General features: G+C 42.5%; 1 protein-coding gene and 1 long non-coding RNA gene across 2 annotated transcripts; one reads left to right on the top strand and one right to left on the bottom strand.

Annotated features, from left to right (window-relative positions):
• Positions 1-453: 453 nt before the first annotated feature.
• LOC128083994 (uncharacterized) lies at positions 454-4660 on the top strand. Its single transcript, XR_008208293.1, has 4 exons — positions 454-545; positions 652-769; positions 3588-3668; positions 4367-4660. It is a non-coding gene; the product is annotated as an uncharacterized LOC128083994 (long non-coding RNA).
• A 10931-nt stretch (positions 4661-15591) lies between these two features.
• Positions 15592-26515, bottom strand: GFRA3 (GDNF family receptor alpha 3). Its single transcript, XM_052689693.1, has 8 exons — positions 25307-26515; positions 21337-21612; positions 20578-20670; positions 19837-20182; positions 19653-19762; positions 18412-18546; positions 17043-17173; positions 15592-16736 (listed from the first exon to the last, which is right to left on the bottom strand). Exons 1-8 carry the CDS (start codon positions 25347-25349, stop codon positions 16602-16604), a joined length of 1269 nt encoding a protein of 422 aa, XP_052545653.1. The 5' UTR covers positions 25350-26515; the 3' UTR covers positions 15592-16601.

The following is a 26515-nucleotide window of genomic DNA, read 5'->3' on the forward strand; positions in this document are numbered from 1 at the left end:
AATACGGTACTATGACATCAGAGTAGACTGTGTTGTCAGTAATTGTCTTCTTTTTCTCTCTCCTTCTTGGATCTGAATTGCTTTCTTGGAAGGTTAATTGAGATGAAGTGACATAAAGTGCTTCTGAGGACCCTGGAGCCCTTCAACAGAAGTATTTGCTGTGTATGAATCACTTATCGGTGTCTGAGAAATCTGTTTACTTATGCCATTTGTTTTCTGTTTTGAAGAGATTTTATTTATTTGCAGTTTCTGCTGAACTTGGATTTAGTATCAGCTATACCTGCATTACTAGCCCAAGGGCTCTGAAGAAGTTGAGCACGTGCCATTTGCTTGCTATACTTTCCAATTAAGGCCCCTAGAATTGCAATGAAACTGTAAAGAACTGTGCAGTGTTGCAGTGATTCTGTTGTTCATGAGCAATGGCATTGTGTTAAACTGCAGTTTCTGTCTTACAGGAGAATGGATTTGTTCTCTTTTCAAGATTTCAAGACACCTATTTTAAGTAATCTTTAAAAATTGTACTTAGGCTGACTGCTAACAACAAGGTTAGTTTGACTAGATTGTGTTTTGTGTGCAGTTAGGCATCTTGGAAGCCACGGAAGAGAAGAGAGACTAGAGACAATTCATTCAGTGTTCATCTTTATCTTGCAGATGAGCAGTAGGACTCTATGAATGATGAGAATGTAGAAGCCCACTTGCTCCTGAGATACTGCAGCTGTGTTTCTACTGGTGCAGCCATCCAACAGAGCCCTATGCTATCACTGGAAAGGTTAGTCCTACACCTTCTGTTCTAGTTTTGATGCTACTGATTGTAAGTCTAGATGGTGATGAAGGAAGGGCCACAAAGATGGTGAAGGGCCTGGAGCATCTCTGCTATGAGGAAAGGCTGAGTGAACTGGGTCTGTTCAGCCTTGAGAAAAGGAGACTGAGAGGGGACCTGATCCAGGTCTATAAATATCTAAGGTGTGGGGGGCAGAATGGCGAGGCCGGACTGTTTTCAGTGGTGAGTGGAGACAGGACAAGGGGAAACGGCTGGAAACTGCAGCATAGGAAGTTCTGCACAAATGTGCGCAAGAACTTCTTTACAGTGAGGTGACGGAGCACTGGAACAGGCTGCCAGGGAGGTGGTGGAGTCTCCTTCTCTGGAGATGTTCCAGACCTGCCTGGATGCCGACCTGTGCGACCTGCTGTAGGGAACCTGCTTTGGCAGGGGGTTGGACTCGATGAGCTCTGGAGGTCCTTTCCAACCCCTACAATTCTGTGATTCTGGGATTCTGTGAACTGTTTGAGCTGAAAATCCATTGATATTTTTCATAATGTCAGTGGAATCAGCACAGGAATGAGGGCAGTGAATGTGGGAAAGCAAACCCACTCCTTTTATTATTTGTTTATTATTTATTTATTATTTATTTATTATTTATTTATTATTTATTTATTATTTATTTATTATTTATTTATTATTTATTTAAGTTGGAACACAAAAAACCTATTGATATGCAGTGATTTTTTTCCCCTCCCTTTAGGAATTGAAAACATGCTGGTTTAGATTGCTGCTAGTTTCCTCACACATCAGGGCTTTGCTACTGAGCGAGTCAATGCGGGTTTCCAATGCCAGGAAACCTTAAATAAATAAATAAATAAATCATTTCAGCAGATCCTTATTTGTATTTGGTCTGTCCAAGCATTTTTCCCCATTCTTCTTCATATTTACACAGCTGGCTTATGGCTTACCTTCATGTCCACCAGGTTCTCCAAGTCCTCTTATGCAAAATTGCTTTCCAGCTGGGTGACTGTCAGCATGTACTGGTACCTGCCTTAAGAAAGTAGTGTTCTTTCTATTTCATAGGCCCATCATTAGAATAAAATTTGAAAGTGTTTTTTAAAGGGTAAGTTCTAATGTGATGGTGATAAAATTAATTTTAATTTACTTTCCTGCATAGTTACAATTACTCCTCAAATTTTATCATTTCTTTTGAAACTTTATGATTTGTAAGCCTTGCTTGAATTACGAATTTCTGGGATGTTGAGTACATTCAGGTAAACAGCAATTATAAATTACAAAGCTAATTACACTAGAATTCCTAGCTTTTAACTGAGTTGTACCAATTCAGATGGAAGATAAAGTTGAGGACATGCAGACTTCTGTTGTGTTGATGGATTGCTGCAAAAGAGGTTTCTATTGTCACTGGATCTGATAAAAACTGTAAAATTTATTTCCTTGATGTAAGAGTGTATCATATTAAGCATCCTGAGGAAAACGAAGTTAAATGTTACTAAACTACGTTCTGCACATAATTGACTTTGTTTTCTTTAATTGAGGGAATGATGCTGTTCTCAAACAGAATTTAGTACTTCAGAATTGTCTGCTGGTTGTCATATTACAATGGATTAGAAAGTTGAAGAAACCAAACAGTGATTTCTACGATGTAATCTATTTCCAGTTAATTTTCTACAGTTCGCCAGATATTGAAGTGCTAAGGACCTTCAGTTGAAGTGGTGTTTTAACTCCAGCGCTTGTATGTTTTGTTAGTTCAAATCATTGAGATACTTAGCTTCATAATATCAGTAATACATGCTTGTGAACTATTTTCAGAAGTTTTGTGACACTCGGTGATGAGGATTGGTGGTGGGACCGGTGCTGTTCAACGTCTCTGTAGGTGACATGGACAGTGGGATCAGGTGCACCCTCAGCAAGTTTGCAGGTGGCACCAAGCTGAGCGGTGCAGCGGACATGTGGAGAGAAGGGTGCTATCCAGAGATAGGCTTGAGAGGTGGGCCCGAGCCAATCTCATGAAGTTCAACAAGGCCAAGTGCAGCATCCTGCACCTGGGTCGGGGCAATCCCAAGCACAGATACAGAGAATAGCTTGAAAGCAGCCCTGAGAAGGATTTGGGAGTGTTTATTGATGAAAGATTGAACATGAGCCGGCAATGTGCGCTTGTAGCCCAGACGGCCAATCCTATCCTGGCTGGAAGTGTGACCAGCAGCGCAGGGGAGGTGATTCTGCCCCTCTACTTTGATCTCATGAGACCCCACCTGGAGCACTGCGCCCAGTTCTGGAGCCCCCAGCACAAGGAGGACATGGAGTTGTCGGAGCAGGTCCAGAGGAGGGCTGTGATGATGATGAGGGCTGGAGCATCTCCCCTACGAGGACAGGCTGAGAGAGCTGGGGCTTTTCAGCCTGGAAAAGGCTGCAGGGAGATCTCATAGCGGCCTAACAGTACCTGAAGGGGCCTACAGGAAAGCTGGGGAGGGACTTTTTATAAGGGCAGGTAGTGACAGGACAAGGGGAAATGGTTTTAAGCTGGAAGAGGGTAGATTTAGACTAGATGTTAGGAAGAAGTTCTTTCCTGTGAGGGTAGTGAGACACTTGAACAGTGTGTTTATATATATAAAATTATATACATACAATTTATTATATGTATATTATAATACATATATTATTATATAGTCAGGGTACACAAGTATATTCTGGGGCAAAGAGGAGGTTTTTTGTACTCCCTGAAGCAATACTTTCCAGCTCTAATTAAAAGCTGAAACTGGATCAGGTACATGTATTCTTGCTTAGTAATTTACAATTTTTCTAGCAGTTCCAGTTCAAGGAACGTTGGTGTCCCATCCTCAGCCTCCTGGCCACTCTACATAAGCAAGTTAAAAGAGCTCTGTTGGTACGTACCTCACCTAATTTATTCAGTTTAACAGACAAATCAAATTAATAGCTAGCAGAGACCCAAGAGAGATGGTTTTAAAGAGTCTGGAGTTTCTGGTGAATGGCAGGTACAATAAACAGTGATGACCAGATGGTTTGTAAATGGAGAAGTCATCATTGGTAACGTGTCACAAGAATGTAAACACATGATTTATTTGAGGAACATTTAATTAAACTGGAAGGCAATGGAAGATGGAGCGTTCAGCTCCTGCTATTATGGAAAGTACTCTGTGGCTTAGATGAGTTGTTACTGGGGAGAAAAAATGGCTTTATATTTTTTCAGGACACAATATGAAAGTGCTGTATAACATTTGAAAGTGGCACGGATTACTGTGATGTGACCTTCAGAATTTTTGTTATGCAAAGTGGATTTCTAGACTGTACATCCAAAAGCAATACATTCTGGTGGCCTATATGAAGAATTTGGGTTACTATAGCTTAAAAAAACGCTTGACAAATTCAAAAAAAAATCAGCAGTGGAACAATAGCATATAGCCTGTTGCCTTGTGTCAGCGTGTGTTTTGGGAACGATGGGCAGTTCTTGGTAGGTGTGACACCTTGTTAATATACTCTGCTGTGTCATTGCATGTTGTCTGTTAAAGTACGATTGTGGTTCCCTAGAAAGACTTGTCACGTTTTTTCCTGTTTTGTTTTTAGCGAAGGTAACATAGGTGGATGTGCTGCTTGTCAGCTAGAGATTCATTGTGCTACACGTTCCTGCTGTTGGGCAGTTATGCGTTTTGTATTCAGTAGACGATGCCATGCGTTTTTCAGAGGCATCATTTTTAACAACAGCCGTGACTGGAAGTTAATTGAGCAAGAGCTTCAAGTTAATGTAGCGCTTGATGCCGTGAAGTGAGTGAATGTCAGTTTTCTTCCTGGACTGGGCTGTAATTTTTTTTTTCCAGCTGAAATCTCTGACAGTTGTGTTATGCAGTGAGTGCTGCTGATCCTTACTTTAGGAACATTTTGCTTATTTAAACAAATGTTCTGTGCACTGACTTCAAAAAGACCAGTTGAAGACAGCTCTTTCCATTTTACATTACACAGTAATTGATATAGTCTTCCCAGGTCCTCGATTGTCACTGTATTTTCCAGTAAACTGAGCAGCATGGACTTTACTTGTGAAACATCTCTGCTGATTTGACCTGACTTATTCCTCCCGTTTAGTGCGGTAACTCCAGACATAAAGTTAATGTCCATAGATGATAGCAAAAGAGAATGCATGACAATCTTTCAGAAATAAAATTAAGAATCATTTGGGGCTGAGGAAATATGACAGAATTTGGTAACATTTGGATAGATTGTTTGAAAAACTGAGTGGAGCATACTAACCCAGCTGAAAGTGTTCAGTAGCAGTTGCAATCCAAAGGTAGATGTGTTACTGCGTGCAGCGTGAGCGTTTTTGTGCGAGCAATTACCTGTTTTCAGGAGAGGGTACTGAAATGTAGAAGCACACTTTGTGTCCTGTTTCAAATGTGAAATAATGAAGACCAAATATGAGGGAAGAGTTGAACAACTTGTAGATGCTGTCTTTTTTTTTTATTCGTTGACATAAATTATGATCATCCTCCTTTTTATACTTAAGTGAGATGTGAGAAAACAAACTACATAATAACGTCTTACAGTAAGTTCCTGGAAATGAGAGGTTATAGGATAATTCAGAATGGGGCATGTATTTTATAAATGTATGTCTTGAAACAACCTTTAAACAATAAAAAGTTAACTAAAGCAATACAGCTTAGGGTCCTTAGGAAGAAAGTGTTTTGAAGGGGGAAGAATATGAAGATTTTTCATCCACTCAGGCCATATTTTATTATTAAGTTCTGGGGCATGTAATATTTCTAGGAGAGATGTCATTGTATTCTAATCATTTCTCCTCTTAGATTTATTCTTAAGTCTTTTGCAGTGGAAACATCTGCTGCCAAGAATCCGCTTACATTGTGACAGTTGAGCTTTTCAAGGTACACAAAAGAAAGCAAAGAAACTTTAATCTGGACAAATAAAAATTTGGTGATGGAAACAGCTTATTGCTTAGCTCTAGGGCATCAGAAAGTTTCTTGATCACTTCCTTTGACAAAACTGTAGTGTGTAGGTGGGCTGCCCAATGGAGAGTCTTGGAATCAGACTTCAGGTCACTGACACAAAGCATTGTACTCTGAGCCGTCCTGGTGTGTGATGTCATGGACAGAAGGGAGATAGGATCCCATATCTGCATTCCTGTCTTTGTCTCCCCCAAAAACGTTACAGTTAGGCTGTGGAAGACACGCTGTCCGGATCATTTTTCCCCACTGTAGCAGAAGGGACATCTTTAGGTCTCCCCTTGTTCTGAAGGAAACTGCTTCTGAGATGATCAGAAGTTTAATAGCCTCTGACAGGCCTATTTTTATACACCTTTGCTTTGAATGTTTATTTCTCATCTCTGCTTATGAACTCAATTCTTGAGTTCATTTTTAGTTCTGACTCTTTTGTATTCTGTAACATCCCTGATGATGTGTTTCTCAATCTGCTGTAATGTTTCCTGATGTTGTGTTTTCCAGACTAAACATGAATAAAGAACATTTCATGTTACTGCTGTTTTCTGCCCTACAGATGCTACTTTCATTTAGCACTTTGCAGATTATAAGCACTGATGTCAGATTGCAGTACCAGTCAGTAGGAGCTGCAGTAGGGTCCTTGCTATTTGGTTATAGAATAATATGGATAGTGTAAACATGTTTCTTCTTTTAATACTGTCATCTTACAGATCTGTTTGTCTCTTATCTTAGTTGAGGTAAAACTTTTCAGAGGAAGCATCTGGCTTCTGTTTATAGCATCTCCTCCACTGAACAGCTAAGTTGTAATGCAGCACCTATGTGCTACCTACCCGAACAGCAAAGATAAAATTCCATACAGTAACAGTAATTTCCGGATTAGGTAAGAAGTACTGCAGTTTTTCCTAGAAAATATACAGAATTAAAAGTGTTTAAAATTTTTGTCATGAAAAGCATGTTACATACATGTGCATAGGCTTGTGAAATGTCATACCGGTTATGAGAGTTGTCAGTTGAGTATTTTACACTTGCTGATTTCAATACTGGTTGGTGGTTTTTGAAGAGGCTACAAATTCAGGATAAAAACAGTCCAATGTGACTGACAGGTTCTTGATTAATGAAGCGTAGGACTGAAATTTCCAAGAAGGGCAGATCTGCTATTGGCAGAATGGACATGGCTGAATTCTACAGGATGGATGGAAGGATGCTTTTCCATTGCTCTTGCTTAAGATAACTGTGAAAATAGTACTATTAATACAAATTGGAAATGCAGTGAGATTTTAATAGAAGCACATGCAGCTTCTCCAGACTGTGAGCTGCCAACCCCCTTTGGGAAAGCTTCCACCTTTGTCTGACATCTTGTTTAGCACTGATAACACTAGAGTCCAATTAAAGTATTTCAAGAAGACATCTTCATACAAGACTGCACTGATTGTCCACTAATGTGTATTGAATTTTAGCTAAATACAGCCTCGGGTGCTGTGCTGGAAAGCAGAAAAGCTTGCTGTCCGAGCTCTTAATTCCCTTTATATTGATTTGGCTACTAATGATATAACCTTCTACTCTAATTAACTGACATCTGCATTAGGCTGAACAAGAGCCTTCTGCTTGAAGCTTTCCACTTGTTTGTGTTATGAAATGTGTCCTCCTTTTATGTTTGATTTTGTCCAGATTAGCTCATTCTGTGCAAAACAGATCATCTAAGCAATGACTTTACTTTTAAATAACTTGCAAAGCAAGTTTGTCTTTCTGCTGTCGACATTCCTACCCATGTGCCCAGGGCTTATGTTGCTGGTGTGTCTGGCCAGGGCTGGTTCACTGACTGGACGCCTGCCTTTCTAATCCTTCTCAATGGATTATTTGTCCCTTTTACTGATGTGAGGCCAGGTGAAAATTCAAAAAAAGGTGGGGTATGAAGACCTGAAGATGAGTGAGCCATCTTCTGTGTATGAGGGCATGAAACATTCATCAGATGTCAATGACATTTAGCTGAAGTTGAACAAATATAAAGGATTTTGATTTAGTAAGTACAACAATGTACAACAATCACTATGCATAGTGTAGCGATTGCAATATATGCTTGGCTGATACTAGACAGACAACATTCTGAATTCTGAAGCCATCCTGCAGTAGTATCCAGCACAAGGGGACTAAGGGACTTGGGAGAAGAGGCAGTCCTGTTGAGAGCTGATGCAGTCTCCAGCTAGAAGCACAGCCTCTCTGCTGGGTAGAAATAACTCCGAAGTCTAAAATGAGCACAACACAGAGCAACTGACTCAAACCCATACTTCAGTTTGCGTTTGCTCCCAGAGCATTTACTCTAATTCATAGGTGGAGGGAGGATGGATCTTTTCATCCCTTCCTCCTCCCTCAAGCATCTGGCCTTATTCAAGTGCTGAGAACAAACAATACAATACGGGTGTTTCATTGGCGAAGGGGATTTTCTATTCCTTTCAGAAGCTTTGCCTCTTCTACTAGGAAAGTCATCTGACATGCAAGAGTCTTGACACATTAAAGGTGCTGTGCTTGATGCTGCTTCTACTTAAGTGGAGTTTGTTTCTGAGAAATATCAAAGATCAGCCATAACTTGTTGCAGGTGGCTTTGTAACCCTTGGCAGGACATGTTCCCCAGTTAGCTAAGTTCTGTGACAGCAGGCGGTGATGTGATTGAACTGAGTTTTAAACATTGTATTTGTGTTTATTTACAACATACCAGATTATCTAAAATTCATTCATCTTAAAAGTAAAACTGAATTACATTACCAAGTACACAGACCATTTGTACTTGTATCTGTGGCATTGCTGTCATTTATCAGAACTGAAATGTGTAAGGTGTTAAAACAGTGTGCTCGATTAAATCTTGGAAATGCTATGTCTTAACTCAAGCAAAAGGCTTCTGAATTTAAAAATACATGCTTAAAAATCTGAATTGAATCACAGGCTTAGGTAGATAACTGAGTAATGCTGTGCTATCATGAATTATTACAGGATTTCTGATGAGATATGCTAACTAGCTGAGATCTGTGCCTGATTTACCAGGCAGAAAAGTTAACTTGGTGATGTTTGAGAACAGAGGCTGATCTTGAGCTTCTAGTGTTAGCATTTCAGTCCTGTAAGAGGGAATCCATGTCCTATGTGGCATAAATGCAGCAGAGATGTTTGTGACAACGTTCTATTAAGTCCCTGCATAACAAGTCATAATCTGTCTGCCTCAGAGCCTTTCTGCGTTTAAAATGAGTATAAAACTTGCATCTGCACTGTGATGTGCAGTTCCTTTTGGAAATATGCACATTGAGAAAGAGGTGATCAGCTCACTAAGATGCTTCTGATATGATACCACAGGAGCTCCAAGCTGGATGTAGAATAGCAACAAGTCATGAAGAATATTTGAGGATCTAGACTTGTGCAATAAAGATTTTGTACAAGATTGGATTGAATATGAGAAATCTCTTAATAGGTTCTACAAGAACTTTCATAAAATAACCAGGTTTTTTATGATCTGAAATTATGAGAGTGAAATTCAAAGAGCTTAAAGCTGGAAGAATTAGCTACTAATCGTATATTTCTACAAAAAGACTGAGCAATTTCTGTTTTACAGACTTGAAGATATAATGGAGCCCTGGGGATTTCTGCCACAACAAGCTCTGAGAGCTGCTTGCACTTAGCAAAATTGACTTCAGTTTACAAAAAAAAAAAAAAAAAAAAAAAAGCAAGCAAGAAAGGAAAAAGCTGTTTGGGAGGCTTCTGGACAAGTAACTGTATAAATGGTTTAAGACATTTCAGCTCCTAGAAGAGTCTCAGTGACCTATAATATCAGTATGTAATGGGCAAGCATAAATGGAAGGGAACTAAAATTAAGTGCTAGAATGGTGGGGGAGGAAAAAAAAGTGAAAAGGAGGAGAGTATAAAAAGTAGCACTTTGCTTACCCTTATTAAAACATTTCTTAGTGCATATGACTCTGCAAACACAATACACACTATGCGTTTATAGGAGTTAAGAGAACAGAATTATGCTGTGTGCATGATCTGTAATATTTACATGCTGCACCACAAAGAAACTTTTACCCATATTCAGACTCACATTCCAGGGACTTTTGAGCCATTTTCCTGAAGTCCTAGGTAAAAAGAAGCACTGAATTATAACTGATACCCCACAGTTCTTCAACTACATACCCTGTTTTGAATAGCCCTGGTAAAAATCTCAGATAGGTGATTCTAAACTACCATGTAGATTAGAAATCCTTTTGGTTTCTCATAGTGTCATTTTCACAGGAGTAAACACATTGTATTGTGTTCAACTTACGACCTTTGAATGCTAGATGTTTTTATAAGTGGGGGCATAAGGGAGATAATCTACCTTTTCTGGTAGTTCCACAATAATACCCAATATTATAAGAACAAAACCAGAAAAATTAGAATGGAACAAACGTTGAGGAAAACAGTTTTGAAAACTATTTGCTCTGTTTGGAGATTTAAGAATGCAAGGAACCTTCTGTGTCACCAAATCCAATCTCCTGTTGTCACAGTCAAAACCTCATACATGTAATTTATTACATACTTGTTTTTCTGAGGGTAAATGTGCTACGATTTATATGTCTCATTATAACTGAATAAATACTTTTATTTCAGTGGGACTTAAATTAGTCTCCTGTGGATGCCAAGGGAATTTATCTGCTACAGCAAATCCAGCATTATAAAACAGCCTGCAGCTGTTTCTAAACGAATATGTCACTGCAAATCAGCAAACTTTGATTTTGGCTCTGTGTGTGTTGCTGTGCACGTTCCTCCATGACCAAATGCCAAAAAGGTGTAGGAATAAATATGGTTTCGAACACAAAGCAGTTGGAAAACTCTTCTGTTTTCATTATCTGTGTAGTACTGGAAGGAGTACGCTGGAGGGAATATGCTAACACCTGTAACTTAGTTTTTAATGTGAATATGGATGATCTCATGGCTCAGTGTGGAATGCTAGATGACTGTGGCGGGAGGAAGAAAACAGAAGCCTGTGCAGCAGTTCAATATTAAAGTGTTAGGGCTTGCACTTTCTTCAAGGTGTGTGTATATATACAGAGTATATATGTGTGTGGTGTATAACAAAGGTGTAATTAAAAAAATAGGTAAATAGTGCCTGCTGCTCTAACCCTTCATTGCTTTTCTAGAATTCTCTTATGTTGCTCAGAGGTTGCTGAGATATAATTCAATTCAAGACTAATTTACTAATTAATTATAATTCGGTCAGATAATCAATAGAACATTTCTCTCCTTTCTACGAGCAGAGATAACTGTAATTTTTTCCTGCATTCTCATGAAGCTCATTAGCAATTGCTGTTATAAACTCCTTCTAGAGGCTCCAACCTACATCTCAGCTCTTCACACATCTAGTTGTGTGAACTTGGTAAAAACAAAGTCAAGGATGATTATCTGTATCAGGATAAGTTATGTGAATGAACTCAATAAAATCTGTCATTGGATGGGGAGAGGGAACAGCTGCCAAAGGTCATGCCTTTCAGGAAAACAGGTGGGACCAGTAAGAAGAAAATATGAGCCAAAAATCACACAGAGTTATCATCTTCTAGCTTAATGGCTGCCTTGTTCTGCCCAAAGGTAAAGAGCTAGCTATCAGTGCCATTTATCGGGTACACAGCTTTAGTATAAACTTGTTTAAAACCGAGTAGAGCCTCTTTTTCATCTTAATTAGACAATAACTCACTGATTCTAAGTGGGCCTTCATTTTCTAATTATTTAGTACATAATATAATGTCATTAAACATCTTTGAGTGGACAAGATTGCTCTAAAAGCTTCAGCTCCAGAGCTCCAGTATTAGGCTTTTGGCAATCATCCCTGTGTGTGAAAAGCAGTCAGTTTGTTTACCAGGAATTTAGATTCACATTACTGGGGGAATTAGCAGTGAGCTATTAGTCTGATACAAGCACTTAACAATAGCTGATCATCTCCTCCTAGCTCGCAGATAATGGAGGTGATCAGCTGTAAATGGAAAGAATGTAGGGCTATTTTCATGAAGGCACTTGGAGAAAGTGCTGTATCCTGTGACCTCTGCTAACCCTACGGTTTGCAAGAAATCCAAACGCCAAATCACTTCCTGGAGTAGAGCTAATCAACCACAAGAAGAGCTTCCATTAGAGGCAAAACCAAGCTCAAACGGCCTTCCCTCAGCTGAAAAAAACGTTCAGCCACAAAGTCCCTGAGGTAGGGGTGATTAGCCCCTGATCATATTTACCAGTACACATTTTGATGGAGGAAGCAACTGTAGAGCAGCAGCTGGTTCTCATTCCATAGCAGTACTGAACGACGGTCACGCTTAGTATCGCTCATTCGCTTCCTGTTTTGCTGTTGCCGTAGAATCACAGAATGGCCTGGGTTGAAAAGGACCACGATGATCATCTGGTTTTACCCCCCTGCTACGTGCTGACGACCAGCAGCCCAGGCTGCCCAGAGCCACATCCAGCCTGGCCTCGAATGCCTGCAGGGATGGGGCATCCACAGCCTCCTTGGGCAACCTGTGCCAGTGCCTCACCGCCCTCTTTGTGAAAAACTTCCTCCTAACATCCAACCTGAACCTCCCCTGTCTCAGCTTAAGACCATTTCTCCTTGTCCTATCACCATCCACCCTCATAAACGGCTGTTTCCCCTCCTGTTTATACGCTCGCTTCAAGTACTGGAAGGCCGCAATGAGGTCTCCCCGCAGCCTTCTCCAAGCTCAACAAGCCCAGTTCCCTCAACCTTTCTTCATAGGAGAGGTGCTCCAGCCCTCTGATCATCTTAGCAGCCTCCTCTGGACCTGCTCCAAGAGCTCTACAGGTAATGTTACCTTCCATTTTAGCAAAGTACCTTTCTATGATGTATCAGGATGCCTTTGCTCTTTGTGGCTGCTGAACCTGTAGGAGTGTCTTGTAAATGTGAAGTTGCCATACACTGTCAGCAGGTTTTGATAGGCATGCCAGGTTTCTGCAGCCAAACATTACATTTTTGAAGTAAAACAGTTTTTCCTGTATCTGCCATACAGATTGTGTCCCCTTTATAAACACCACAGCCACTTCATCCTTCCTGAAACATAAGCATTTGCTGTGGGAAGTAGGAATGATTTTAATGAGGTAAGGCCATGGTAGTTTGGGGAGTTGGAATTCAAGGATTACTTCTTGCATCACCTTGCTTGTGACTTTTGGCAGGAAATGTCAATCAGTTCTCTCACTTGTCAGATAAGATCAACTCATAGTGACTGAGCTCACTGCTCAAAAGAGAGCTGTTAATGTTCTTAGTAAATGCTATGGTAGGCCATGTTATGAAATCTAAAGCTGTGTCAAATTTCTAGATGCTGTGTCTGAAATCTGACAGTGATTTCTGTATAAGTCACTGTTGACATTACTTTGTAAGAGATTTCTTTCCCATAATGCCTCCAGCAGGAGGACACAAACACTGCAGCTCCTACTAAATGCACAGGAAGGCAGAAGACTTCTAAAATTGCAAGATAGATTTTTATTAGCAAGTCTTGGTATTATGTCACACTCTTATGGATTTGTATACACATCAGAGTGAGTACCTACCAATGCAGGTGTATTTAGAGGTGATTTTTGCTTCCAGTTGTTGATGACCAATTGTAGGAGGCAGCTGTCTATATAAAAGTGTATATGAACGTGGAAAAGGGACATTTGAAGAAAATGCTGTGTTCTGTTTAATTTCTGTCTAGAGCAGGATTTTGTCAGACTGTAAAGCATTTTCCTGTGTAATCCAGGACATGACTAGAGGCTGAAATTGCCATCAATAACCTTCTTAGTAGGGGCAAGGGGACTAGAAGTCCACAGTATGATGAATACGAACAACAAAATAATAATAGCTTTTCCCATATCAACCTGACTTAGAGCACTCAAGTGTGGAAAGAGGAAAGTTCACAATGCAGATGAATAGAAGATGGATGCTGCTCATGGAAAGCTATTCCATCTTTCTTATAAATGTTCACACTGATTTCTGGATTATTGTAAAGAACATTTTTCTTTTCCCTGTCATTCACAAGTAATCTCTGGAAATAACAGAACACACCCTACAGTTACAGCCCCACCATATGAAGAATGGCCAAATGTAGATCTCAGAATCCTATAATAACACAGGCAGTTTTCATTAAAGAGAGGTAGCAAACATAGAAACAGCGTTGTCTCTTCAATCACATAGCCATGTTTCAGCACATGGTGGGAAGTACCAGCATTCTGACTCCTCGTAGTTAAGATCATAGAATCACCACGGTTGAAAAAGACCTCCGAGATCATCTAGTCCAACCACCCACCCACCTCCAGTATTTCCCCACTAGACCACATCCCTTAGTGCAACACCTAAATCTTTTTTGAACGCCTCCAGAGATGGTGACTCAACCACCTCCCTGGGCAGCCCATTCCATTGGCTGACCATCCTTTCAGAGAAGAAATTTTTCCTAACATCTGGCCTGAATCTCCCCTTGAGCAACTGGAAGCCATTCCCTGTAGTCTTATCGCTAGTTATGCAGAAGAAGAGGCTGATTCCCCACCGCACCACAACCTCCTTTCAGTAGTTGTAGAGAGCTAAAGATCCGTCCTAAATCTCCTCTTCTCTCCAGATGACATGATACTTGTTCCTTTTGCATGAAAATGCGGTGTTGCATCAGGGGGACAGGTTCTATTGCATGCAATCATCTCCCTGTCCTAGCTGCCCAAGGAGATAAGAGGAGGCCAGAATTTGAAATGGCAATATTACACTGCAGAGACGGACAGCTACACTGAGGTATATGCAGCAATGGAAGATTTTCTAGTAAGAAGGGTCTGACAGTGAATGGGAACCAAAATATATTACCTAGTTGGTACCTTCGTGAGGTGCAGATAAAACACAGTGTAAAAAGAAATTGCCACATGTTCTGCATCTATTCTGGACTGCAATATTGCTCAGCTGTGCATAATATTGTCCAGATCTGTTGTATTTCATAGAATAAACAAGAGGCATTATACACATTATACACATACATGTGTATGGAGAAGCTGCTTTAAGCTGAGTTTCTAGCTATCCTGAAAGTGTGGGTTGGCTGATGAGGCAACTCTTGCACACAATTGATTGTGGACTATTAACCTATGCTCAGAAATCAATATTCACTTAACACCACATTCTAACAGGCCAACGTAGCATAAAATAACAGCAGTTACACAGTGCACACGTTTACATTCAGAATAAACAGATCATGAAGTAGAACTTGGCAGAGAAGGAGACTGGCAGGATTGAAAGGGGAAAATGGCAACTTCAGTGTGTGGAGAGGTACAAACCAGTTCCAGCTCCTGGAGGCTTTTGCAACTGAATGAGCTGTGGTGAATAGAGCATCACCTTCCCTAGGCATTCCTAAAAAGCTCTGGCCTGAGGCCTGGTAACATCATCCTTGGCTAGGTAAATTTACTAGGGTTGAGTAGAGGAATCCCTGCTATTTCACAAAACGCAGGTCTGTTGCTATCCATGATAAAGGATGATACATACAGTTACAAAGGGCAAAACAGAAAGGTGCAAGAACATAAACTAAAGTGTAGCGTCTTCAAGCTGGAATGATATTTTTCGTATATTTAAAAGAATGAACTGAAAAAAATATATGTAAGGGAACTGAAAGTAATTGAGAACTGGTGTTTTACAGGGATTTTATGCTCACTTAGCATTACTTGTAACCGCCCTGCAGTGAGGGCTCTTAATCCTCATCGTTGAATCACCAGCATTGGGAAAGACCTCCAAGATCATCTAGTCCAACCACCCACCCACCTCCAATACTTCCCCACTAAACCACATCCCATAGTACAACATCTACACCTTTCTTGAACACCTCCAGGACCACATTCCAGTGGCTGAGCAAGCTTTTGGAGAAGAAATTTTTCCAAATATCTAACCTGAGCCTCCCCTCGTGCAACTGGAGGCCATTCCCTCTAGTCCCATCACTACTTACGCAGGAGAAGAGGCTGACCGTCACCTCACCACAACCTCCTTTCAGATAGTTGTAGAGGGCGATAAGATTTCCCCTGAGCCTCCTCTTTTCCAGACTGAACAATCTCAGTTCCTTCAGCTGCTCCTCACAAAGCTTGTGCTCCAGACATTTTACCAGCTTGGCTGTACTCCTCTGGACACACTCCAAGACCTCCATGTCTTTCCTGCAGTGAATGGCCAAAAACTGAACACAGTATCTAAGGTGCAGCCTCACCAGAGCTGAATACAGGGCATATCACTTCTCTGCCCCTGCTGGCAATGCTATACTAGCATACTAGTATATTTCTTATACTAGCCAGGATGCCATCGGTCTTCTTGACTGCCTGGGCATACTGCTGGCTCATGTTTAGCCAAGCATCCATCAACACTCCCAGGTCCATTTCTTCCAGGCAGTCTTCCAGCCCCAGGCCTGTAGTGTTACCTGGGATTACTGTGGCCAAAGTGCAGGACCTGACACTTAAGTATGTTGTACTCTAAGCCTATGGAAGAGCTCCAACAGGTAGGGTGGTAGGAAACAGTGTCATGTGCATCCCTCTAGTTAGAAACAGAACCCCACGCAAGTTCTAACAGAATGCAGACTTGTTTTAAAATACTGTGGTTGAATATAAGCCTGACTGTCACTCAAAATGCTAAATGTGGCAGAAGCAATGGTGGGCACCAAATCTGCATCTCAGAGCACACTGATTGGAGGAAAGAGGGGCACAAATCAGGTAGAGGTTTTCGGTGACCACAGTTATAGGCTAAGGCTGTTCCCTTCCTCTTTTACAGAGGCTTTTTGTTTGTTGAGGGTAAATTAGTAGTGGGAGGTGCCTGGATATGGGATAAGATTAATAATATGGGAAGGAAAGAAGTCACTTATGCCAAGTTAAAGTGGGCTCAGCAACAGGGGAAGGAATAGAGACAGAGATGGCCAAGAAACAGCAGCTCCAGAATATACAGAGGAGGCCATAGGCAAACTGCTGTGTTCAGAGGTGTCTTGCTGTGTCTTCACTTCAGCCACCTAGGAAATGAAAAGGAGGAATGAATCCCAGTTAGTCCCATTTGTGCTCAAACACGAATAGCAGAAGGGCCTCAAGCTCTGGACGCTGATATGAGACTGTAGAAAACTTCTGCAGCCAGGCAGCACGGCCTCCAATTTCTGTTTGTCTGTGGAAGGAATATCTGAGTCAAAGCAGTCTGAGTTTTTGCATGCACATGGCATCCCTCACTTTGATGTCCAAAATCACACATTTCCAGGTACAGGGTTTTTGAACTACTGTCTCTAGGCTACTTGACCTGATACTGGAGGCAACAAAACAATGCATACCTGGGACATTTCCGAAGCAAGAGATGTGCTGGCGCTGTCTCCTTGGAAATTTAGGGAAGCTGAATAATATAAGTCTTTCTGTCTTTCCAGACCTGTCAGCTTCTGGTGCATTTGAGACCAAATAGCATTTTCTGCAAACAGAAGCAAAGCGAGAGTCTTATTGTGCTTTTCTTGTAGTATGTAGTATCTCAGGTGGGATGTTCAGGTTATAGGTGTATCTATAGTGCTGTGTGTGAGGCTTTTTGGTACAGCAGTAGGTAATTTAAATAGTAATCTTTTATCTAAAGATAGTTGATTTGTTTGATATACTTCAGAACCTTTTACAAAACAGAAAGTATTTAAATCTTAAGTCTGTTGCTAATATGCTAAGGAGCATAAAAGAAATACTAACTTCAGATTATATACATCATAGAATATACCGAGTTGGAAGGAACCACAAGGACCATTGAGTCCACCTCCTGGCTCTGCACAGGAAACATTTGGACATAGCCTGATTTTTGGAATTGCTATGCTGCTGAATCTGACAAGGACTGTGACAGGAGCTACTCGTCTTGGCAAAATAAGGGCCAAAGACGAGCACAGGACGATCAGCAGGCTGGAGCACCTCTCCTATGAAGATGGGCTGAGAGAGCTTGACTTGTTCAGTCTGGAGAAGAGAAGGCTCTAGGGAGACCTCATTACAGCCTTCCAGTAAAGGAAGATTATAATCAGGAAGGAGAACAACTTTTTTAGACAGGTAGATAGTGACAGGACAAGAGGAAATGGCTTTAAACTAAAGGAGAGGAGATTTACATTAGATGTTGGGGAAGTTTTTCACTGAGAGGGCGGTGAGGTGCTGGAACAGGCTGCCCAGCGAGGCTGAGGATGTCCCATCCCTGGACATGTTCAAGGCCAGGTTAGATGGGGCCCTGGGCAACCTGATCTAGTGCTTGATCCAGCAATTGGCAACCCTGCCCACGGCAGATGATCTTTGAGGTCCCTTCCAACCCAAGCTGATCTATAAAACTATGAAAGGACTGAGAGTGGAAACCAAAACACCATAACCCTGGCATTGCTGGAACTACTCAACAACCTATAGATACAGCACGTCTGACCTCCCCACAGTATTGCTTTTTTGCAACTGCTTCATTTGAATGTTGTTTGTAGATAGCTTCCTAGTGCTTGAGATGAACAGAAGCGCTGAATAAAAATATAGAAACACTTTCAAAAGCAGATCCATGGTAGTCTTGGAGGTTTGTTAGGAGATCATGGAAATGCTGCAGAAGACAGAAGTGTATGCTAGAGCAATGCAGCGTAACATCTTGAAATCAACAGGTTTTGAACTTCCCCGTGCTGAGTTGTTTCCCCAGTTCTGCGACATATTGCTTACCAAGGCATTTGTTGTTCTCAAACATGCCAAGTATCTGGTCACACTTCTCCTTCTGGTTGCCACTGCTTTCACAGGTACACCACAGGGAGACCTCCACGCTGGAGTTACTGATGTAGTTGGGTGTCATAGGCGTGCCTGTCCCAAGCCCCCAGAAATGGGAATCAGGATTTAGTTCATGAAATGAAAGAAGCATGATGAGTCCCCTTGTCCTCAAGGCAATGCTGCCCTGGAGGCAAAAGCCTTCCATTACTCAGAAGTCACCTTGCAGAGCCCCTGCAAGGTGACCCACATCTGGTGAGCCTACATGCAGTCTGCTGCTCTGTGAGAAAGGGTGGAGATTGCTTCCCCTGACTCAGTCAATCTGATGATGAAGCACACTGATAAACCGAACTTTGTGCAAACATTGCACTGAAGGATGTGAAGCATCTGCAGATTCAATGGCAGTGCTGAAACATGGCTCTGCTAAGTCTCATGTAGCTGGCAGCACTCTGTGGCCAAATGCTTTTTTTGCCAAACAAGTGCTACACACCTGTAGTGTGCCATTAGAGCACTGAGCTTATTTGGCATGAAAACAGCAAAGACATCTGGAAAACTAGAAGATATAGTCTAGAATTACAGCTTCTGAGATAGTACGGCATTCTGTAGCTCCTTTGAGCCACTCTGAAAAAGTAAAAACAACTTGGCAGTTAATACCTGTAACTAAAGACAACCTTCCATTCATCAGCTGGTAGTGCTTTGTGTTACTGTTGTTCTCACTGGCTCTGAGAAGACAGTGAGTATACAGTGTTAAAACAGCATGAGTATAAACGTCAAGCAACAAGGGAATGTCAGCTTTACCTATGATCTTACAACTGAATTCTGCTGTGACTGTGAGGCAGCTCCAGCAGCAAGAATAACTTAATCCATACAAGTTGACAGAGACTCTGCGGATGGGTATTTAGAGCACTTTGCATCAGCTGGTGATGCAGACAGGAACGCAAGAGTCCCAGGCAAGTGCTGCTGCTTTGCCAGCAGAGGATGGGACAAAGCAGAGTGATAAATGCCACAAAGGAGCTCTCTTTGTGCTACATTTACCTCAGAAACAAGTGGAAGCACCGGCATCCATTAGGCTAAGGCATGTTCATTGGCATGCTGAGCACTATCACCCTCTTGCAAAGCAAGACAGACCCTCTTAGCATAACAATGAGGCTACAATGTGTTGCCTGCAGGTAACCCTTGATGTTCCTCTGGGCATCACTTACCAATCATCCCCATGTAAGCCTGCAGGCATGCAGCATGGTTGTGCTGAGAGCAACCATCTGGGGACATATCTGCAGGTTGGCAGTTTTGTTGGAAGTCAGCGAGTCGGGATCTGTGGGAATGAAAATGAGACTATCAGTGTCTATGTCTCTTCTGGTGGCCGCTGCCTGCTGCTGCCAGACATACTTGCAGATATGGTCTTCCAAGCAGGAGTCCAGAAGCCAAAGGCAATTGGGTTTGGTGCTATACTGAAAGGAGCAATCAGGAACAATAGTTTTCCGGCGCCGTTCTCCACAGAGTTCATCCTGACATGGACAGAATAGGATCCTTCTAGTGAAATCCTCAGGGACTTTCTCGAAGAAATTCCTTAGCCCTCGATGGCATTTGCGACGGTCACACATGTCCTCACTTCCTGCCCCTCTGGTGCAGATCGAGGCATAGTCTGTGCGCAGCCGAACACACTTCTTGCTCAAATTACAGACATGAGTTGCTTTCAGGCATGGGTTTGTTGCATCTCCTGCTAACTGAGAGCCTATGAAGCAAAAAAAAATCTGTAAACAAAGAAGCAAACCTCCAGAAGAAACTTCATGTAGGAGTAACCCTTATTTGATGGACAAATTGGGAACAAAGTCCTGCTATGTGCTCGTAGTAAGACATTACAGTGATGCTAGTTACAAAATCACGTTTTATTGGTTCATGTTAGGATGTTTTTTTTCAGAGAATACGTCATTTTGAGTTATTCCCTCTTTCATGGGCCTAGGTCTGTAACTGTATTACATTTAAGTGCAAATACAGGCAGGTATCCAGAGCAGGCATTCATCTGGTTGAAAGGACAATCACCTCAAATCCTTATTATTGATGATTTTTAGCCCCTGAAAAGTTAAGAATGGTAAAGAATTGTATCACTTAGCTGTTACAAGCTATTACCTGATACCACAGCTGCCAGTTCATTATAATCTGTTTTCCAGTGCTCTTCAATTGCTGGATTCTCATATGGAGAGGTTTCCAAATTGAAATAACCTGGGCAAGACACAAGGTATTTTATGCAATGAGAGATGTGCCAGCTTTTTTTTTTTTTCCTTTTCTTTTTTTCCTTATATGCACTTCTTCAGGCTGGAGCTGAGAGGTGCTCTGTTCTGTTGAAAGCCAAATGCCAAGAATGGTTCTGCTGGAGATGCAAAGGTGTGACTGTGTAGCACCAGCATTACATTTTGTCATTAGATTTCCTCTGGCTGGAATTTGACCTATGTTGAAATTAGCTTTTTGTCAGCCTCAGTGCTAAGGAGCTGTGCAGGACAGGTAGTTCCTGGTGGCAGGCCATTAGAAGCATCCCTAAAGTAAAGAAGTATAGCTGGAGAGAAGCAAAATGCTGCTCATGGATGCCATTACAATAAACTCATATCCTTTTTCAGTGACAGATGTAAACATTTTGAAGTGACTTACATAGAACTACAGTTAAGTAATTGTCTCAAAGTTGCTACCTTTGTTTGTCGGACTCCCTGGTGTGTTGGAGGGGCAAGTCTCAAACCAGATTGGTTTTCCATGCAAATCATACAGAGCAGTAACGACCAGGAGACCAAAGGGGTACCTCCAGTACTGGGAAGTGGCCTTTCACCAGTGCTATCAGGTGGGAGGGGCAGTGTTGAGCCTTACTGGTACCTTCCAAATTTGTATTATTTATCTCACCGTCTGTCATGCTGGAGTGAACAGTCCAGAAAATGCGCAGGCAATGCTCCTGTCTCTTCATGCGCCGATGGCACTTGCAGTGCAGTAAAGAGCTGTTCCCGAGGTACAGCTCTGCATTCAGACATCTGACCCTGCTATCATGATCCAGCCCGACGAAGCGTGTCTTAGCAAGGTCACAGTTTTCCAGAGTCCTGTAGGTGGCATTGCAGTTGGAGTCTAAGAGGCACAGCTGTTCTGCTACTATGCAGTCACTCCGTGGTAGAGCCAGGAAGTCTCCTGGTAAAGAAAGGAAAAGATTGTAAGGATTTCAATCATGATAAATGCCACACAAGCACCTTGTCATTGTTTTGTAGGCATCCTCAGTAAGAACTCAAGGGGCAGCACTGGTTGGGGTCTTTCATATTGGAGCAGTGTGGAGCAAGAGCAGTCTCCGTTTAGAAACAGAGGAATGACTCATTAGTGTGTGGAAGAGAGAACAAAAGATTAATGATAAATCTCCAACATTATTTTGTTTAATAACATCCCCTCCCTTTTCTTTAAAACCACCTTTAACTCTTTCAGCTTGGCTGGGATCAGGGGTGGCTCTCTATTTTCCTAGAGCAGTAAATCCCTAAGGAAACTTTGGCTTTGTTGAGGCCTTCTTTGAAGAAACTCTCCTATCTGGGTAATAAGAAGCTTAGTGCAATAAGCAGCACTAACACCACATTGTGGTGTAAGTCAGTGCTGCTGCTGTTACTAAGGACACAGGTCACTCTGAAAGTAATGACTCCTATTTATTTCTGCTGCAACTATGAAGATACAAAGCACAATAACACTATTTGATAGAGCAAATTTTCAGCTACAAAACACTATTTTTCAACACAGTCACCACCTTTAGCTATGCATTTTCATCAGTGATGAACTAGAGCCTATTTGTTGTGCTCATAACAGTCTGCATCAGGGAACGTGCCCTACTATCACCACTGCTGAAATGCACCACTCACTCCTTACTGTGCTGACATTTAGCAAGCATCAGTTAAAGTCACTGGGTGCAATGTTTTCCACATGGGGGAACTCAATTCCACTCCTTTGCTTCATATATGCTTCCATGTCAGAGACCATTTGGTCAGACTGCCCCTCTACTGCCATCTGTCACGTGGCAACAAGATGTAATGCACTACTGGTGGGACAGTTCATCCACTGCGGCCGTACTGCCAACATCTGCCTCTGACGTCGTGGACCAACATCATCAAATAGGAGGCATGACTTTTGAAGCAGCCCTCATATATGCCAGTCATTAAGAGCTGCACTGAGGAAGCCATTTGCAGGGTGTAAAAGCAACTAATTTGTTAAGTTGGGAAACTTAATAACAACTATACTTTTTTTTGCATAATAGAAGACACCTTTCATATTAAACACAACTCAGTATATAATCTTCATTTCTGTAGTATATGGATCTGTGTTTACGCTACGAGCACAGCGCGTCACAGAATGGTTTGGGCTAGAAGAGACATTAAAGATCATCTGGGTCCAACTTCTATGCCACAGGCTTAGATACCTTCCACTAGCTGTTCAAAGCTCCACCCAACTTGGCCTTGCAAAGACTTGGAATAAGAACTGCTAACAGAATTTACACATAGGCTAGTAGTATGTTTACTCCTTTCAGGACAAAACTGCATACCTAGCATCTACCTTCAGTGCTTTCTGGATGCGTGATCTCATCTGTCATTCTTTTGTTCAGCATATACTGTAGTACTATTTCTGTCTCTCTTCACTGAAGACTAAAATAAAAAATCTCTGTGCAGCTTTTATTATCTGGCATACTGTCTTCACTGTCTGATTTGTTTTCTCACTCCCTTCAATTCTACTGGCTTTATCCGTTTATTTGCCATATAATTCCACACTAGTCTGATTCTCAAACTTCCTATTCTGCCTTCAATCCAGTAATGCTGCCTTACGTGTCTCCGTCCCATTCATTTATATTTCTTGGCTTTCCTAACAACTTCTTTGTTGTTCATCTGGCTGTTACGTAACGACTACATGAGTTGGTAAGCTCCCTGAAAGAAAGACAAATCTCTCACCAGAAATGCTTTGTACCAGCGCAGTTGGTTTTAGTTAGACATTCCATCTTGGAACAACATTAACGAACACATGGGGTGTGATTACATTCTGTAAGGCTGCAAACAGTGCAAAGTTCCAGTAGCAATTTTCCAGCTTAAATGATTCTATGATTCTGCTACCTCCAAGGTTTTGCGATTCTAAGCTGAGCAAAATGACAGACCTCACAAGGCCAGAGCAGAGTGCCACTGCCCTCAGTGGCCGCAGTAGCTGCCGTAGTAAGTTCATGAAAGGACAGGACACACTGCTATGAGCACTGCTCAAAATTCACCATGGCTTGAAGTGACATTTTCAAACCTTTACAACGGTATCATAATTGACAGGGTAGGGCAGAGCTGAGTGTGAAGTGGATGGACTCTGTTTCTACCACAGGCTCACCAGATGTTTTGGGTGAAGCTTCTGGAAGCATCAAAGCAGAAAAGCAGTCCTCCTTAACTAACAGAATTTAACAGCTATGCAGCCTGAAGCCCTAGCACATAAAGTGTCATTGAAAAAAAAAAAAAGAGTCATCTTACTACTTATAATACCAGATAACCAGGTAAAATATCCAGTACTGTACTAGAAAGCTCTCTGGTCTAGGTTGCAGAAAGCACTGAATGTGCATGTGCATCAGAGCCCCTTTAGCTAAATGAAAAACAAAGTTATAATAATCACTTCACAAACAATGATTATTTACACCTTAAAAAAATAAAGTGATAGTTAATATAATGCCCATCTATTCTCACTTTTGAATCCACGCCCTATCATATACCTATGAAATTACGATTAATGTTATCATTATCTTAGTACCCCTTGTCATCCACACTGTGTAAGAGAGGACAATTACAGAAGGGAAACTTTTTATTTATTAAGAATAGATTTAAAACAAGCACCAGTATTTGGACAATGGAAAACTGTGGGAAATCCATTGTAGTCACGTGGCTGCAAATGCTACTGAGGTCTCAGTGCAATAGCTCATCTTTATCAGAGTCGTGATATTGAGCAGTTGCATTTTTTTTTAATGTCAAGCACTGACATCTCATAGGTAGGGTCGGGTGCTTTTGAAACTTCTTTTAATACTTCTTGTATTTTTTGCCACTGCAACCATGAAGACTGCACGAGAGATGAACGCAAAAGGGGAATCGTTTCTCCCCTCCAGATCTTGTGACTTGGCAATACCGGAGCACAGCGTAAGACAAACAGTTGCATCTTTGCAGGAGCTTTCTGGATTGGTGTTTGCAAACCGAGCCTCATCAGAATATCAGCCTGGAGCGATTCAGAGGGGGAGTGCATGGAAGATGGGTTTAAAAAAAAACAACAAACAACATTTAGCAAAGATATCTCCGGTCCCGCATCTCCTCCGAGAGCTAGAACTGATGCTGTCTTTATGCCCGAAAGGGACGCTGTCTTTACGCCGCGCTGAGGGATCAGCTCCTGACATCGGTCCCTCCCTGCCGCGAGCGAGAGGAGCAAACCGCCCTCCTTTACCTCCGCGAGCTTTGCCTCGAGGAAATTAAAATCCCTCCCGCAGAGCATCCAGCCAGTTTGGTCACATCGACACTCGCAATTCGCAGCGCAGGTCAAAGCAGCAGCGCGCCTTTCCTGCTTTGAAATATGGTTCTTCCTTCGCAGCGGAGCCGCTGCCGAGAGCGGACGGGAGCAAGGAGTCCGGGACGCACCCCGCGCTCCGCACAACCCAACCTCCGGACGGGGCACGAGGGGCGCCGAAACGTCGCCCTGCGCGCCTCTCCTGCCGAGCACCAGCAGCTGCTCGGGCCGGGTCGGAACGGCCACCCGCAGCCTCTCGCCGCCCGCCGGGACCGGGACGGGCACGCGCCGCCGCGAGGCTCTTCCCGCCGCGCTCTCCCGCCCTCCGCCCCGTGCTGTTCGTTACCGGCTCGGGAGAGGAGCAGCCCCAGGAGCAGGGCCAGCCACATGCTGCAGCTCGGCGCCGGAGCCGCCGCTCACATCCCGAACGCCGCCCGCCGGCGTGTGAGCGGCCGCCGCCCCGTCGAGGTGCAAACGGCCAGCACCGCCCCGCCGCACGGCCCGCCTCCACAGCCGGCGAGGTTGGGGCGGGGAGCGGCGCGGATGGACTCCCACCGTGTCAGCGGTGAGGGAGCGCGCGCCCTGGCGAGTGTTTTAGAAGGGGCTCTTTGGAACGGCGTTACGTTCGTTTGTGGGTTCGGTTATTGACGTCCTACCTGAGGGCAAGGCCGGGGATGCTCCTCTCTGCCAGGAGCGCTCACGTGAGGCTGCTTTGTTAAAAGAAATCGAACGTTAATCGGAGGAAATGGCCTCGGAGGGGACAGGTGCTGGCTAGTTCTTGATTCCCTCGATGCTTCTATTGTCTGCCGAAGAGATGGTGCGAGCTTTTGCCTCCTTCTCGTTGGCTTTGTTGTGAGAGTTCTTTCTTCAGAATCTTACAGTTGTGGGCTTGGCTTCTGTTGAGCTGTTTCATTGTGTCCTGTTGAGCAGGACACCTCTGGGAGCCTACTCAGCATTTAGGCAGCCGTGTCTCTTTTTGAACAAATCCTTCTTTTTAGTTTCCATACCAAGATCAAATGAACCAATGTGAAAAAAAGTAATAGTCTAACACGTACACATACATTAATGTATGAAAATAAGGTGAACTTCTGGCAGAACGGTTGTTTGTACAAGAGAGACCAACTCCATCTGTCCAAAAAGCCCAACAGAAAGAGTAATAACTGTGCAAACACATTAAGCATTCACAGTCCAATTCAATGCTGCTTTCTTGTTCCTGGGTTTTGAAAAAGATTTGTCCTTCCGCTTACTGTTGTGAGAGAATTCTTCCAGCTGTGAAGAAGTTACCCACAAACACTGGAGGCTCTCACTTCTTGTTCGAGGAGAGAAAGCATTGGCACCATTCTTAAAGCCCTTACTGAAGTCTAATGGCTGGGGGAACTTAAGGCAAACAGCGGAGGGAATGCAGCCTTTTTAACTTTGAGGAGAATTGCTTCAGTCATCGTTCAGGGAGGATGGAAGAAAGACTTGGAGAAGGAGACTTACTTATAAAAAGGTGTGAGGTTATAGCAGCACAGACATCCGTCAGTGCAGGAGTACAAATGCTTCAGGAGTGGAT

Source organism: Tympanuchus pallidicinctus, unplaced genomic scaffold, assembly GCF_026119805.1.
Source record: "Tympanuchus pallidicinctus isolate F22 unplaced genomic scaffold, pur_lepc_1.0 scaffold25, whole genome shotgun sequence".
NCBI classification, from domain to species: Eukaryota; Metazoa; Chordata; class Aves; order Galliformes; family Phasianidae; genus Tympanuchus; species Tympanuchus pallidicinctus.